At 33.2% G+C, this 16,267-nt stretch overlaps 1 protein-coding gene across 1 annotated transcript in view; it reads left to right on the top strand.

The window, feature by feature from the left end:
• Positions 1–16,267, top strand: part of PTEN (phosphatase and tensin homolog) — an 87,068-nt gene that overhangs the window by 60,617 nt on the left and 10,184 nt on the right. The window contains exon 6 of the mRNA XM_045569062.1: positions 11,937–12,078. Coding sequence (XP_045425018.1) covers positions 11,937–12,078 — 142 coding nt within the window. The remainder of the gene's footprint in view (positions 1–11,936; positions 12,079–16,267) is intronic.

Raw genomic sequence — 16,267 nt, 5'->3', positions numbered from 1 at the left:
TTGTTTTGTAGATAATAAAACAGGGCCAGAAGGGTGAAGTATTGTAATCAATGTTATCCAAGTAGTTAAAACAGCATTCAGAGTAAAATTTGAGTCCCCTGATACCCTGTTTATTTATATACTATCAAGTCCACAAATCCTGGAACTGCAAAAGAATTTTGAGACTGTTCAGGACAATTAATCTCTGTACGGGGCCAAGCTCCTGTGCAAGGCTATGTAACGCTGATGAAATTGGTCTGTTTTGAAAGGCTCCTCAGTTTATACCCTCCCTTAGAGATGCTATAGCATTTAGTGACCCCGATTTAAAGAGAATGAGGGCATATTGAGGCTGTTGGTCTTGAAAGTATAATGCTGCAGCCTACCTTAAAATCTTTGAGATTTAATTGTCTTAAAACTTTCAAAGATAACACTTGTTTACCTAATGGTTACAGTAGTGGTAAAATCATGAATTTTTAACCTTTGATGAATAACTAATTTCATCATAAGAAAGCTAAGCATGGTAAAGCTGTTGTATAACTGTAGAATTCTTTCTGAGAAGTGTCTTATAATTGATTATCTAAAGTCGTTTTATTCTTGAAATATCTGGTAATAGGTCTGCCTTCTTTTTGCCAATATTTCCTTTTAGGTTGAGCTTGTGGAATTGCGTTTTTATAATTGTGAATCACTGTAACAGGAGATGCTTACATTTCATCCATTTTGTAATTTGTATGGGCTTAATTTTATTAGAACTATCTTTAATATTATTTTGCTTGTATGCTTAATTATAGAGAAACATTAAGAAACTAAAGAAAATTGTGTTCTGGTGACATACAGGAGCAGAATCTCATTTTTCTGTTATTTATTTTTATATTTTTGAAGAGACAGGAGACAGTCATCATATTTGGGTGAAGAATCTATAGACTTTGCAGAAGCTCTTTTCAAAATAATCTGACTCAGAGTCTTGACATATCTTCAGCAGACATGGTGCAGATTAGATGGGAGAATGATGGGTGCAAACTGACCATAAAATGTGGCATTGTATTAGTAATGCCCAAATAGTACTTTAGGTTTTGAGTGTTGCAGAGAAGTCAAACAACTGATACATCCTCTAAAGAAAAGTGTTCTGAGAATGGGGTAACTGCTTGAAGGAAGGAAGATTCTTACCTTTTTTTCAATAATTTACAAGAAAGCAACTGTGTTACACTTCCTTAGGATTAATTTGATACTTTTGCTTTATGAACATTTGGCAAATTATTCAAAAGCAAGCTGTCAGTGGTTTTTTCCCCCACCTCCAAGAAAGCGTGCTGCATGCAGGGAAACTCTTAAGGTTGGTTCCCTTCTAATCCTATGCTCCACACTGTATACCGCTGCACTTATGTTTCAGAATTGTAATAGATGACTCACACATTTATTGTAGACTATGAAGAAAGTTTGATTCAACTTTTAGGAAAAAAAATTTGAGCAGCTTTCAATTTTCTTTTTCTTTGTTTTCATATCAATTATTAGAGATAAAATTCTTATGCATTATGAACTCTACATGGGCTCATTGAGTTTATCTTTAATGAAGACTTAAATCTTCTAGAAATAATAAATATTAACTTTAAATGATCTCAAGAAAAGGAAATTTAGTTTTTCTGGGGAATTAGGTTTTATGTTTTAATCTTAGATTTTAAAAATTTTGTTTACTAAATGTCCCCATATTGTAACCTAATGAAATTTTATTTCTTTATTTAAAACAAGCTATAATTACTCTTTTTAAAATTTTCCCTAACATTAATTTTCCTGTGCTAAACTATGTTGCTCTGATATACATTATTTAAGCCTGTTATTCCAGTCCACAGATTCATAAATTGTAGAACTTTTATACCTGGGAGGATTGTAGCAATTATTTAATTCAAACCTATTCTAATATAACTGATAAGACAGATCTGCAAAGTTCAGCCTGTCCTAAGTCATATAATTTGTCAGTATAATAACTCAAAACCCATCTTTTAACCTGAAACCCGCTGTTCTTTCTGCTGTTATTATTTTTCTTTGTTATTTTGATTCCCAAAGTGGAAATAGAAACATAAAAGAGAAAAAAAGCAGTTGCTTTATAATGCATGAGGACTTTTCAGTTTCAAGTCAAAGAAACTCAACTCAAAGTAGCTTAAACAAAAGGAGACATTTATTGACTTATATAATCTAAAAGCTCTGGCCTGGATCTAGACGCTCAACAGGTGCCAAGAATCTCTCTCTTTTTCTCTCTCTTTGTTCCTTTCCCTCCCTGTCTTTTCTTTTCTCTTCTCTCTTCTGTATATACTTTATTTTCAGACAAGCTTTCCAGGAGTAATGGTTCCTAGTAATGGTTCAAAGTATGGTTCCTAGTGGCTTTAGGTTTACATTCTACCTATTTTAGCAACTGCAATGGGAAGAGAGCTACAATTTAAGCAAAAATTCGTAGGTGGAGTCATGATTTCCCTGGATTGGGGAATGTGCCCATTCCCGAACCACATATCTGGCCAGGGAATAAAATTCTCAGAGTAAGGCGTGTATCTGAAGCGGAAGAGTAGGGTCTGATACCCCCAGGCACAAGGAGAATAATAGCTTAGCTTCCCAAAGAAAACTCACGGAGGGGAAAGGATGCTGGTCAGAGAAAAAAGTATCAATTGTCTACTTGCTTGCATTTACTTTCAAGGATTCTGTGGAGCATGTACAACTGTTTAATATATAGTTATAAGTTTCATAGACATGAAATATTGTAACACTTTGAAGATTCTTTGTAGACAGGAAAAATAAGACCTTAAAGAGATTCTGACTTCATTCAAATCACATAGTTAGTGTGCATGCTATTAGTAAAACCCAGGACACTCGAGTAAAAAAGTTTTGGATTCAGATTCACATTGAGGTCCAGATCCTGGTTTTGAGCAAGATAATTAATGTGCAGTGGGACTGTTTTCTTACCTTTAAAATAGAGGTGATAATATCTATCTTGTAAAATTGTAGTTTATTTTTTATTTCAAAATATTAAGGAGATACAAGTGTTTTTGTTACATGGATGGATACCTTTTATAATGCTTAAGTTGGGGCTTTTAGTATGTCTATCACCTAAATAGTGTTCATTTTACCTAATAGGTAGGTTTTTACCTCTCTCCCCTGTTACATCTTTTTGTGAGCATTAAGGATTTTTGTAGAATGTTGGCAAGTAGCTTAATATGCAGTAACTACTGTTATATGTTATAATTGTAATAATAGTCATTCCTAAGAGCCATATTTCTTCCTTTGTTGAATTACTTTCCTTGTAATAATCTTACTGTGATCATTCTGAAGTGTAGATTTCCAGGCTTCAAGCTTCAACACTATTATGTTGAAACATCTTCTACATTATTTCTGAGTTTAGAAGTGCCCGTGAACATTTACTGAAATAGAAAATTGCTTTAACTGAGGAATCTAGTTTGTGAATTTGTGTTAGAGAAGATGATCTGAGAGTATTGATATACAGAATATGAACAAAACATTATATATCTTGTGTTACGGTATTAAGGTAGTATTCTGTTCTGGTAGTATTATGGCAGTATTTTAGGTCTAAAGGATATATTATAAGCTATAACTTTAAGTCTCTGTTTTTAAGAAATTAATCATATACAAGAGATTTACATAAAACAACACGAGCTTAAAAATAAATGGTTGATTAAAGATATATCAAGCAAATTTAAATTTCAAAAGCAGATTACAGGATCTCAATATCAGAGTAGCATTTAAAGCATAAAACTGGATCAAAAATGTCATATTGACACAGGGTACATTCCATGTGAAGACTTAGCAGTTATGAACTTATATGTGCTAAACATAATGTCAAAATTTATTAAGCAAAACCTGGAAGAAACGAGGAAAAATTGATAGAAAAATAATGATAGAAATCTTTAATGTACTTCAGGAATGTAAAAAGTAAGAAAATAAAGTCATGTGCGGCACAATGATGTTTGGGTCAACGCCAGACTGCATATACAATGGTAGTCCCACTAAGATTATAATGAAGCTGAAAAATTCCTATGACCTAGTGACATGACTAGGTGTCATGACGTCATAGTACCACACATTACTCATGTGCTTGTGGTGATGCTGGTGTAAACAAACTTGGGTTGCCAGTCATAAAAGAAAAGCAACTACAATTATGTGTAGTATATAATTCTTGATAATGACACTAAATGAATATGTTACTAGTTTACATATTTAGTATACTTTTTATTGTTATTTTAGCATATACTCATTCTACTTATTAAAAAAGTTAACTGTAAAACAGCCTCAGGGAGATCCTTCAGTAGGTATTCCAAAAGAAGTCATGGTTGTCATAGGAGATGACAGCCCCGTGCATGTTGTTGCCCCTGCAGACCTTCCAGTTAGGACAAGATGTGGAGGTGGAAGAGAGTGATAATGATGATCCTGACCCTGTGTAGGCCTAGTCTAACATGTGTGTTTGTATCTTAGTTTTTAATAAAAAAGTTTAAAAAGTAAAAAAAAAAAAAAAATTAAAAATAGAAAAATCTGTGTAGAAGGATAAAAAATTTTTTGTAAAAAAGTTTCAGAAAGCTAAGTTTATTATTGAAGAAAGTAATATTTTAAAATAAATTTAGTGTAGCCTAAGTGTACAGTGTTTATATAAAATGTACAGTGGTGTACAGTAGTTCCTAGGTCTTCACATTCAGTCACCACTCACTCGCCGAATTAACCAGAGCAACTCCCAGTCCTGCAAGTTCCATTCATGGAAAGTGCCTTATACAGGTGTACTGTTTTTTATCCCTTATACTGTATTTTTAATGTTCCATTTCTATGTTTAGATACACCAATACTTACAATTGTGTTACAGTCATCTACAGTATTCAGTTTAGTAATGTGTTGTACAGGTTTGCAGCCTAGGATTAATAGGCTGTATCATCTAGGTTTGTGTTAAATACACTCTAATGATATGCATACAATGAGGAAATTGCCCAAAGACATCATTCCTCCTAAGTGACATATAACTATATATAGGTGACTTGAATAATATAATAAAATTAGCCCATAAAGTATATTTCTTTTTTTCTGTCATTCACAAAACAGTTACCAAGATTAATTATTCATTAGGTCAGCTACCAGAAAAACTCACTTGTTAGGAGACATGTATAAGACCGATTCCTTGATTACAGTTCTATTGAACTAGAGGGTTTTTTTGTTGAAGTTCAAATTTATATGAAAATTTAAAACCACTTTCTTAAATAATTTTTGACTGAATAAGAAAATATAAATTCATATTAGAATTGAGTATAATGAGTAGGGATTAGGCAAAAACATTAATTAATGAATTAGGAAACAGTAAACTATTTGAACTAATAAATCCAAACACTGATTGCATGAAAATACCAATAAAATCAGTACATCTTTTTGAAAGCCAATCAAGGAAAAAGAAAAGAGAGAAAACAAAAATGAATTGTTAAGTATGAGAAAGGTGATAAAACTACAGTGTGGAGACAATGGTAAAAATGATATTCAGGCCTATGCTAATCAATTCAAAAGTTTCAATGGGAAACAGGTAATATTCAGTAAGATATGTCATCATAAATGATTGAAGATGCAATATAAAATCTGAATAGACATTCCAAGAATGAAAATGTCTAGTAGCCCTCAAGAAGTACCGGGTCTGAATTGCATTTCAGGTGGCTGCTTATCAAACCTTGAAGCATCAAGTGATTGTGTTATCTAAATTAGTTCAGGTGTTAGAAAATATGTAAAACTTCACAGTTGGCTGTTTGCATAGCTCTTATACCTTAATCTGATAAAAGGTAGCATATTTTAAAAAGAGAGGGGAAGCCAGAAAGTACAATTAGGGGAAATTAAATACTTCAGTTTGGCCAAAAGTAAGAGTACATGCAAGGGAATTGTGAGAGGTAAGAATGAAAAAAGAGGTTGGGGCTGTATATTTATATTGTAATTGGATTATAGTATTCTCTGGGTAGACACCAGGATATCATTTAATACTTTGGATTTGTTTGTAATGGGATTAATCTTACACTCTTGTAAAATTAATCCAAGTGTGGTTGGTATAAAAGATTGAAGAATAGATAAGCGTTGATAATTAGGCCAGGCATGGTGGCTCACGCCTGTAGTCCTAGCACTCTGGGAGGCCGAGGCGGGTGGATCGCTCAAGGTCAGGAGTTCAGGACCAGCCTGAGCAAGAGCGAGACCCCATCTCTACTAAAATAGAAAGAAATTAGCTGGACAACTAAAAATATATATAGAAAAAATTAGCCGGGCATGGTGGTGCATGCCTGTAGTCCCAGCTACTTGGGAGGCTGAGGCAGTAGGATTGCTTGAGCCCAGGAGTTTGAGGTTGCTGTGAGCTAGGCTGATGCCATGGCACTCTAGCCTGGGCAATAGAGTACGAGTCTATCTCAAAAAAAAAAAAAAAAAAAAAGGAAAAGAAAGATAAAAGTTGATAATCAGTCGGCTATCACGATGTTGCAGGAAGAAACTGAAATAGGCCACAGAAAACCAGAACTGATATTTTGGGTAGTATTTAGAGTCAAAATCTGGATAGACGTGTAGGAATCAAAGATGGGTATACTAGATGAACTCAATCTCTGGTTTATTTCCCATTTTGTGTGTATTCGTTGTGTATGCATGTATTTATGTATGTCTACATGTGCCAGGTAATTATTAATAATATGCTGACTGTATCTCTTACCTCCACTCTGCTGCCTGGACTTTTACCATAGTGCTGGGTTTCCCTCACTTCTCTTTTCTATAACCCCATGTATATCATCACTGCCATCTGTCAGCTCTGTGTCCTTCCTCTAGCAGAAAGAAGATAGCAGGATACTGTAGTGGTTGAATGGAAGCTCTGGAGTTTGGGTGCCAGGATGAAATCTAGTTGCATTACTTATGAAGATATATGACCTTATGATGTGGTATTATCAATAATACCCACCTTATATGGTTTTATGAGTATTAAATTATATATTTCTAAAGACATTTAGAAAAATGCAAAGAACATAGTAAGAGCTCAATAAGCAGTGGTGGTGGTAGTTATTAGAATTGGTTTTGGGCTTGGGTGCTGGAAAAAATAGTGAGTGAATATCAGTGACAGAAATAAGAGAGCTTGGTCCGTATAAACAAGCTTCAATTTTTGGATATGTATGTTTTAATTATTTCTGAGATATCTAGGTAGAAATGTCCAGCTAAGTGTTGGAAATTCTGTACTGGCAGTTGAGAATAAAGTCATATTGAGGGAGACAGGTTTTGAAGTTATTGTGTAAGGTTGATATTGATAATTAAAATACTGGAATAGATGGAATTGACATAGAGAAGCGACAAAACTTTTGAGAGATGCCTACATTTAGGGTCAAGAAGAGAAGAGACAACCTATATAAGGGTAGAAAGAAACTTTTAGAGAGTAAGTCTTATGACAGAAGCAGGGAGTTTCAGAATGGCTGCCAAAAGGTCAGCCAGGAAGGGACTAGAAAAACAGTAGGAAATTAGGTGTTAAGGAAGTGTTAATTACCACTAGGAAATCAGCCTCATAATAACCAATTTTTCTGGATTAGGAGTAGAAGCTTCTACAGATTTTGCTGTTTATAGAGAGAAGGGATGATAGTTTGAGAGAGAGACAAGATCCAAGGAGAGCATGGGTTTTTGGTCTTTAAATTGTTTACTAGTTTTGGATAAAGAATTAAGGATTACCTGGGCATATTGTTGGGAGGAGACACGTAGAGAGAATAATGGCCAATGCCAGAGAGAAGGTAATTAATAGGGCATGGGCCCAAAATGGAATCTTGTTGAACAAGAAGAGATACTTATTAAGCATGAAGAGATTTTAAGATGGCAGAAGGGAATTTTGAACGTTCATATTGGATGACCTCAGTGTTCCCAGTAAATTATGAGCCACATTCATTGAGGATGATGTGTAGGTCAGGATAGAAAAAGAGGTGGGGTGACAGACTATAATCATTATGGTCAGGAGTTTAATAAGTGAATACGAAAAGAAAGAGTTATTGAGTGACACAGATTTGAAATAGGTGAAGCTGTGGGAAAGTGGGCTGGAAGGAATAGTGGGAGTAATACTACATACACTCCTGAGTTCTACCTCCTAGTCTATGAACATAAGGGAGTTGAAGAAGCAATGGCTGACTTTGGAGATGATGGCCAGGAACATAGTGCTAAATCAACCAGAAGAATGCTAACTTTAGCTAAAGTTAAAATGTGTTGAAAGTTATGTTTGAAGAACAAAAATTAAGAATATAGTTGACCCTTGAACAATGTGGGGGCTAGGGGTGCCAATCCCCCATGCAGCTGAAAATCTTCCTATAACTTTTGACTCCCCCAAAACTTAACTATTAATAGCTTACTGTAGACCAGAAGCCTTAACAGTAACATAAACCATCAGGTAACACGTACTTTGTATGTTACATGTATTATATACTGTATTCTTATAATAAAGTAAGGTAGAGAAAAGAACATGTTATTAAGAAAATCGTAAGGAAGAGAAAAATATTAAATGCATTTAGAGTACTGTACTTACTGATACTGTAAGTTTACATCATCTGTTTACAAGATAAATCATCTATCTGAAATGACAGCTGCTGACCTCAGTCTACAGTGCATAGCAAGGAATTCAGCTTTTTCTTATGACTTTTCTCTGCTTCTTGGGAGTACTTCCGGCATCACTGGTGGCACTTCATGTGGGTCCCATAGTGTTATTCAAGGTTTATAGTATTGCACTAAACATGGTGAAATTATGGGAGAGCTGCCAGAAATCACTTTTTACTACCATATGCAATTTATTGGAGAGACGAACTGCTTACTTGGCATAACGCAGTGTTTTAAATGGATTCTTGCAATACATGAGCTCACCACAGTAGCAATAGGAGGTGGCTATGAAATTATTACAGTAGTAGAGTATGTACTACAGTTAATTTATGCAGTTATGATTTAATACTGAATCTTCACGTTTACATTTCTCTCAACTGCAAATGGTGCCACGTATGGTTTGTAAATGCATGCATAAGTTTTGATAAATTTTAACTTTTTATAATAGATTTATATATTTTTATGATAGTAAATGATAAAATAGACTAATAATCAACATATATTTTTTTCTTAATTTTTTTTATATTTCGAGGCTGTGTGATTTGTCTGCAAGTTTTTTCAAATTGTTGTAGATCTCCAAAAATTTCCAGTATATTTATTGGGGGAAAAAACATGTATAAGTGGACCCATGCAGTTCAAATCCCTATTGTTCAAGGGTCAACTGTATAAGTAATTTTTTTCACAAATGGAGTGGAAAAGGAGAGCTACCTAGCAGTAGAAGGTAGAACTGTGGTATATATAATATAGACCAGTTTAACTTAAAAGTTCTTGGCTAGAGAACAAAACTGGTTTTTATTAATCATAATTTAAATGAAAAATGGAAAATTTGAATACAGTATTTTTTAATCTCCAAGAGCTTAAAAGGTCAGCCCTTTTTTCATATTAATATGCATAAAATAGGTTTTCAAAGATCAGTAAAATTTTAATTTCTTAGATTTTAAAAAGATACCTATTTTAATTAAACCTTCATAATCAAGGTGCTGTAGATAAACCATGCACATAATCATAAATCATTGTTTCAGTGTATATATTGAAGAATTATGATATTTGAAGTATAAGTTGCATTGTTAGCAGTTTGGACTTTATACTCATTTTATTTGAAATCTAGATTGCAGAGCATTAATTAAATTTGAGTGAATGTGCATCATGGCTCAGAGAGATGAGACTGGAGTAGAGAGGACGCATTTGGTATTGTGACACATACACACATGGGCCTTCCAACTTTTTAGTTTCTGTTAATCTGGGTGTGTTGAATTTGAGATCCTGGCAAGCTAACAGGTAGATAAGAATTGCAAAGTTAAGAAATGGAAGCCTAATTCTGTATAATTTTGATAGTAAAATAATGAAATTTTAAAATGTGCTTTTCCATGTTTTTCTTTAAATTATCAGTAATTTTGGTTTGGCCGGTATTCACACACAAATTGTTTACCCAATGTTGACACCTAGTAGATTCATATGTTCTTTGTATGTTTGCCTAACCCTTTTTGGTGAGGATTAATTGAGTGTATAAACACCTATCTGCATTGTAGACATACTACCAATCACTTGCTACTTGGAAAACTCAAAGCTTTAAAATCTTTTTATTATTGTACACAAACTTATACCAAAAATGGAGGTAAAGAGAAAAATATCCACTAAACCACAACAAATAATTACTTGACAACCTGGTCTTATAGACTTGCATTGACTTAAAAATGTGTTAAATTTATTTAGTTTTTTGACTGGGTAATAAAGTCATATGGTTCAAAAATTCACATTGTTTACAAAAGTACCCTGCCTCACCCATCTTCTGTTTATTTCCCCCATCCTGCCTGCTTAGCAATTCTATATTCTGTCTTGATAAACATGAATGACAAGTTGTTTGCTGAAGTGGCATGGCATTAGTGAATAAATAATGGAGTATAATAAACCATTTTAAGTATTTTTTAAACTTTAATGATTATTTTTAATGTTAATTTTTGTAACAGCTCTTCAAAGTCATACAAGTTTACCACTATTTCTTTAAGGAAAATACAGAGAAATAAAATTCCAGCTATTCCAAAACTATACCTTAAATACAGGTAGAAATTTTAAAACTGTTAATTAGTATTTGCGTACCATTTTGTAGTTTTAGCATGCTTTTGTGTAACTGCATTTGGTGTTTGATCCTCATGAGAATCTTAAGAAGGAAGGGTATGTCCTCATTTTCCTGAGGAAACACATCAGTTTGTGTTTTGACTGTCAGCATTCAAATCCTAATCTTCTGACTACAAAATATATGGTCTTTGCAGTATAGCCAAAACCTTAAATCACTTGTACTTTATACTTTTCATTAGGGGGAGGAAGGATATTTGTGTCCAGAATTTTTAACACATTGGGGAGCTTTACATACCAATAGTAACTTAAAGAAAAATATTGGAAATTCTTTTTCCTCTTGAGTGTACTTTAATTTAAAGTACAGTTTTCTGTAAGTCACTTCTGTTAGACTTCTTAATGTTGTTTATTATTTGCCTTATATATCTAAGTTGAATTTTTCTTAAGTCACTTTGTGTCATTAAAAAGAAGCCTTAGATAAGCACCCTATTACCTCCTTTAGTCAGCACCATTAGTGAATGCATCATTGCATGTATTTGATTTTTTCTTTTAGATAATTAAGTCAAGTTTGTTTCCCTTTTAAATACCACATGAATTATGTGTATTTTAAGCCTTCGTAATACTTAAATTTTCTAAGGCATTTTATACTTCTCTGGTTTCTTTAACAAAGAGATATATGTAGCATAGGAGTGTTTTTAAGTACCTCTGTTAGTGGATTGTTGTATACATTTATGTCAACCGCATACCCTGTTTTTGTTGGGCTCTAAGGCTAGAATCACTTTTTGCTACTGCTGCTTCTGCTTCTTAAAGGTGGTATACCTCTATCTAGTTTGCTGATTCTGATATGCTTTTCCCTGGAAAGTAAGTAAGCAAGTTTGTGAGGAATTGTGTGTTTAATCAGAGTTCATAAATCCTTATGGAGAGCCATAGGTGTCAAGAGCATAAGTGTAGTACAGAGATCTTTGACAGTTATTTGGGATATGCAGTGGCCTTTGCTTATTGGGTTCATTGGTCAAAGCATTGCTGTGACCTTTGAATAAATGGGGTGTTATGATAATTGTATTTTAAGGGAGAAAAGTTACTCTGATATTGTCCTATGTATTAATGTTGTTCTGATTTATTCTATTTAGCTGGATTTAAGTATTAATCATTTAAGGTCAAATTTCTAATGTGTATATATTCTTCAATGGCTATAACTCAGTTACTGTCGCAATGTAGTGAAATAATGATAATGAAACTTTTCTTTTGAATTTGGCTTCTCTTTTTTTTTTCCTCTCCACCAGGGAGTAACTATTCCCAGTCAGAGGCGCTATGTGTATTATTATAGCTACCTGCTAAAGAATCATCTGGATTATAGACCAGTGGCACTGTTGTTTCACAAGATGATGTTTGAAACTATTCCAATGTTCAGTGGTGGAACTTGCAGTAAGTGCTCTAAATTCTCATCCTTCCATGTATTGAAATACTTTTCTTACCATATCTAGAAATTTATGTAAAAATCTAGAATGAAATTTACCAGGAGAGTGTATTTATGCAGGAGAGTGTATTTCTGAAGTATTTGAGCTAATGAATGAGCTCCGTTGTTCAGCTCATTGGGTTAAGGAAGCCAAGAGCAATGGATTTTAATGTTGTTGAAGCCAAATTATATTTGTCAAAGAAGTATTCTGTGCTTCATCTACCATATGCAGGCTAAATTCTGACCTGATGACTAAAAAACCTATCTCATCAGAGGTCTAGCATGAGATTAGCGGTGGAATTCATGAGTTTGCTGGTCTTAGGGCAGGGACCAGTTCCCTAATACGTTGGGAAGACTAGATATTGACAGAAGTTGTGACAGGACAATGAAAAGTAAAGGAAGAAGTGATAAGACATGACAGCAGGCTGAAGTATAATGAGTGAAGAACGGGATTGAGTCAAAGTGTGTGGGGTGTTAGAGAGAACCTGGATTAAGAGCTGTGTTCCAGTCCTAGATTAATGTGCTGTGTGACTCTGGGCACGTCATCTACCTCTCTTTGATTTTGCTTATTAATAAAATGAAGAGACTTTGAAATACGGAACTTTCTGGATAAGTACTAAGTATAGATCATGTAATTGTTGTGTGCCTCTAATTATTTCTCTCTGGCCTAACCTCTATAATTTTATTAGCAGTTTATCTAGAAACGAAGGCATCTACAATATATATATTATAAACAGTTACATAAAGTTTATTTTATTAGCTTATCTAGAAACTATAAAATTGTTTCTGACAATTTTATTGAAGAGACAACTTCATATCTTTTAATGCTTCTAATAATAATTCAGTGATATTTTACAATTTGCTAAGTGGTTTTAGTTTTCAACTTTCAGTTTTGCTTCTTGAAAATGTTTATGTAATTAAAAATTTTCTATCTCCAAATTAATTTCTGTGCAGAAAATTGATTTATGTTGTTTATCTTTGTCGGATAGATGTGATCACCGTCAACAGATCTATCTTGTATTCTTAGGGTGAGGGAACTTTATCAAAGACCACAGATTTACGAATATAGCATGTTAACACATTGACTGCCACACAAAAAAAGCAGAAACTTTTCCTTGGGGCCACAGTGTTTTATTATGAAAATAGAATAAAAACTTCAAGTGTAATTTAAAGTTAAACATAAATAGAAAAATGAAATTTATTGACTTCATTTAATCCATGTTTTTACAATTAAATTGTCAATATTGACTGTAATTATAAGAACATCAACAAGTAAGGTTTTATATAGGCTTCACACAGCCCCAGGGTCAAAACTAGAGTGAGTTAAATACAACTCTAGTGGTAGTTAATGTGTTAAAGGCTTCTAAGGAATTCCATTGATGCTTTTTTCATCTAAGTACAATTTTAAAAATTGCTGAGTGCAAGGCACTGGGCTGTTGGAGGTAATTGACATAGGAACTTCACAGATTCATAGAGAAGGGAAAAGGAAGAAAAAACTTATCCTCTTCCTATAGTGTAGATATCAGTGTTAGAGCCAAAAGAAAAGTATAAAATATTATGGAGATAATGAGAGAGAACATTCAGTTCAGTAATCTTACCTAATACAATTTTTTCACTTTGGCCTCTCTAGCAAAAATCTCTTGTCAGTTCTGCTCTGCCTGTCTACATTTAAACTCTGTTTTATTTTTTTCTTTTGGTCTCACATTATTACATTAAAACTTCCAGTCTTAAAATTATTGACTACTGAAATCTTTTTAATCTTTGCTAATTTTCTAGTTCCCTCTTTATGCCCTGTGATTTAATACTATGTAGTAAAGCTGTATTATAATACAAGTAATATGTAGTTAAATGAGAGATTGTATGTGTATGTTATAAGTGCTATATTCAAAAAAGAAAGTTTTGACAAAAGTAGTCAAACAGTTGCATGAAGGAAGTCCACTGGCTCTTTATTGAACGTTGGAGAAAGCATACAGTTTAGATTGTCATTAAAACTGAAAGAAGTATTACAGGCAATGGGAAATAGCTTGAATTGAATCACAACAGAAGGAAATGAACTGAGTAAGAAATGTAGTGACAGAGAATAGAATAGGGATGGAATGTGGGACTTACTGTTAGAGGATCCTGAATGGGGATGACAGACTGGCTTTGATAAATACTACAGTATCATGGTAATGCTAGAGTCTTAAACCATGTTTTAAGGACAGTTGTATATAAAGTTGTGATTGTAAGAGGAAAAAAATTAGTGGAAAAGGAAACTAGTGATGTGACTGGCCTTACGCCAGATGTCCTAGGGCAATCAAATGGGATTTGGTTAGTTTTTCTGTTGTCATTTCTGTCCAAAGATTTTGTCAAAGCGTTCATCCTGGTCAAATGAATGATTCACAGCAAAAAGAGAAGAAAGAAAAGTAAATCTGAGACTTGGAGACATGAATGTTGATATTTTGGTTTTAAACATGTTTTAAGTCAGCTGAAAGTGAGCTGTTCTGTGAAGATATGCAGTGTGAGTAGTTGGAAGCATAGGTTCGAATCTAGGTGAGAGATACCTGATATTTTGGGTAGCATCAAGAGAGTAGTGAAGTCTTTCGTGAAAATATGTATGGAGTTAGGGGATGGGAAGGCTTGAAGGAAAGCAGAGGATAGGACTGAGATAAGAGGAATGGCAGCTTGGGTTGAGAAAGAAGAAGAGGAATTAGGGAAGAAAACAAAACTAGTGGTGAAAAACAGAGTATTAGAAACTTTTTTCTTGATTATTGTCTTAGTATTTCTAAGTGAAGGAAAAGTTACTAAAGGGTTAAAAATGTTAATAATAAAAGATGATCAATGTGGTTTTCTCTGAAGACTATATCATCCAACATGTATACATCCAAGAAAATTTAATTCTGATTTTTATTTACTGGGTATGGATCTTGTCATTTCTTTAGAACACAGTTATATCAAAGGATACATATCAGAATTGTTGTGTCTCACAAGTCCACAGAACAATACTAACACTGGATTTCTGACAAGTTAGGCCATATCTATGTAAAATGTGAAATTCATATTGTAGAGATTATTTTCTTTAGTGATTTGAGGAAACCTTTACTACTTATTTTTACTAAAACAATTTTGGCTTAGTTTTTAGGGGAAATTCTAAGTAACACTGATTATAATTAGCTTATGAATTATTCATACAATTCTAAAATTCTTGAAGCTATACATTTTAGAGGTTGTTTAATTGAAATCTGGCTCTACTACTAGTTTGCTTTTTAAAATCCTAAAATCAGGATTCAGATTCTGAATTAGTGGAGCTAAGATTAATAAGATTATAAGGCATTTTCGTCCTGGTTAATTTTATAACAGCTATGAAATCAGACCTTGTTCATTTGCTTCTTCAAGCTAGACTTCCCAGTGAAATTTTCAGTATCACACAAAGTTTTGTGAAATGGCTTATTGCACCTTGTATCAAGGAAGTAAAATTTATTGACAGATTATTGATGTAGTTATTTCTCCTTTTTGAGGCAGCTTTTTCTCACGATAAATGTCTTACAAATCCATGTTAAAATAACCCTGCATGCTTTTATCAATTATTTTTGTGATTGCTGATATCACTTTAGATATCACATAGATGAGGTAGTAGATGTTTATTAAACTGGAAATTTAATTTACCTTGGTTTCGCTTTTACCTTGTTCTTAGTCACTGGTCACATTGATAAAAACGTGAGACTTTTCTTCATCTTTAAAAATAATGATAACCTTTTGATGTTGAGAATTTTGTTTATATGTATATGTATGTATATATTTCTCATATACTTTAGGCAAGCTTGTGTTTCTATTTCTTGATTATCTTGGTATATTTCCTTCAAAAGCTGCTTCTTACTTCCTAGGGTTAATCCATTTCTTTTTAAATAGATTCTTGTTTTGTAACTCCTTGGTGTACTACAAATGAATTATATTTTGTCAAATTATTTAAGTAACTTTAGATTTTTAAAGTCCTAGAATCTTAATATTCATTAGTCTTTAATTTCTTTAATCATTAGTGTCATTAGCTAAAAATGATTTATGAATACATTTAAAAAATAAAACATACTCCTTCTCTTTCCATACTTTACCACCTTTTAGTTGAATTGTTAATGTAAAAACATGATGAATTGTGAGAATTTATGTTTTACCAGTTATTTT

The sequence above is a fragment of the Lemur catta genome, chromosome 14 (assembly GCF_020740605.2).
Source record: "Lemur catta isolate mLemCat1 chromosome 14, mLemCat1.pri, whole genome shotgun sequence".
NCBI classification, from domain to species: domain Eukaryota; kingdom Metazoa; phylum Chordata; class Mammalia; order Primates; family Lemuridae; genus Lemur; species Lemur catta.
This window is presented reverse-complemented; position numbering and strand designations above follow the sequence as displayed.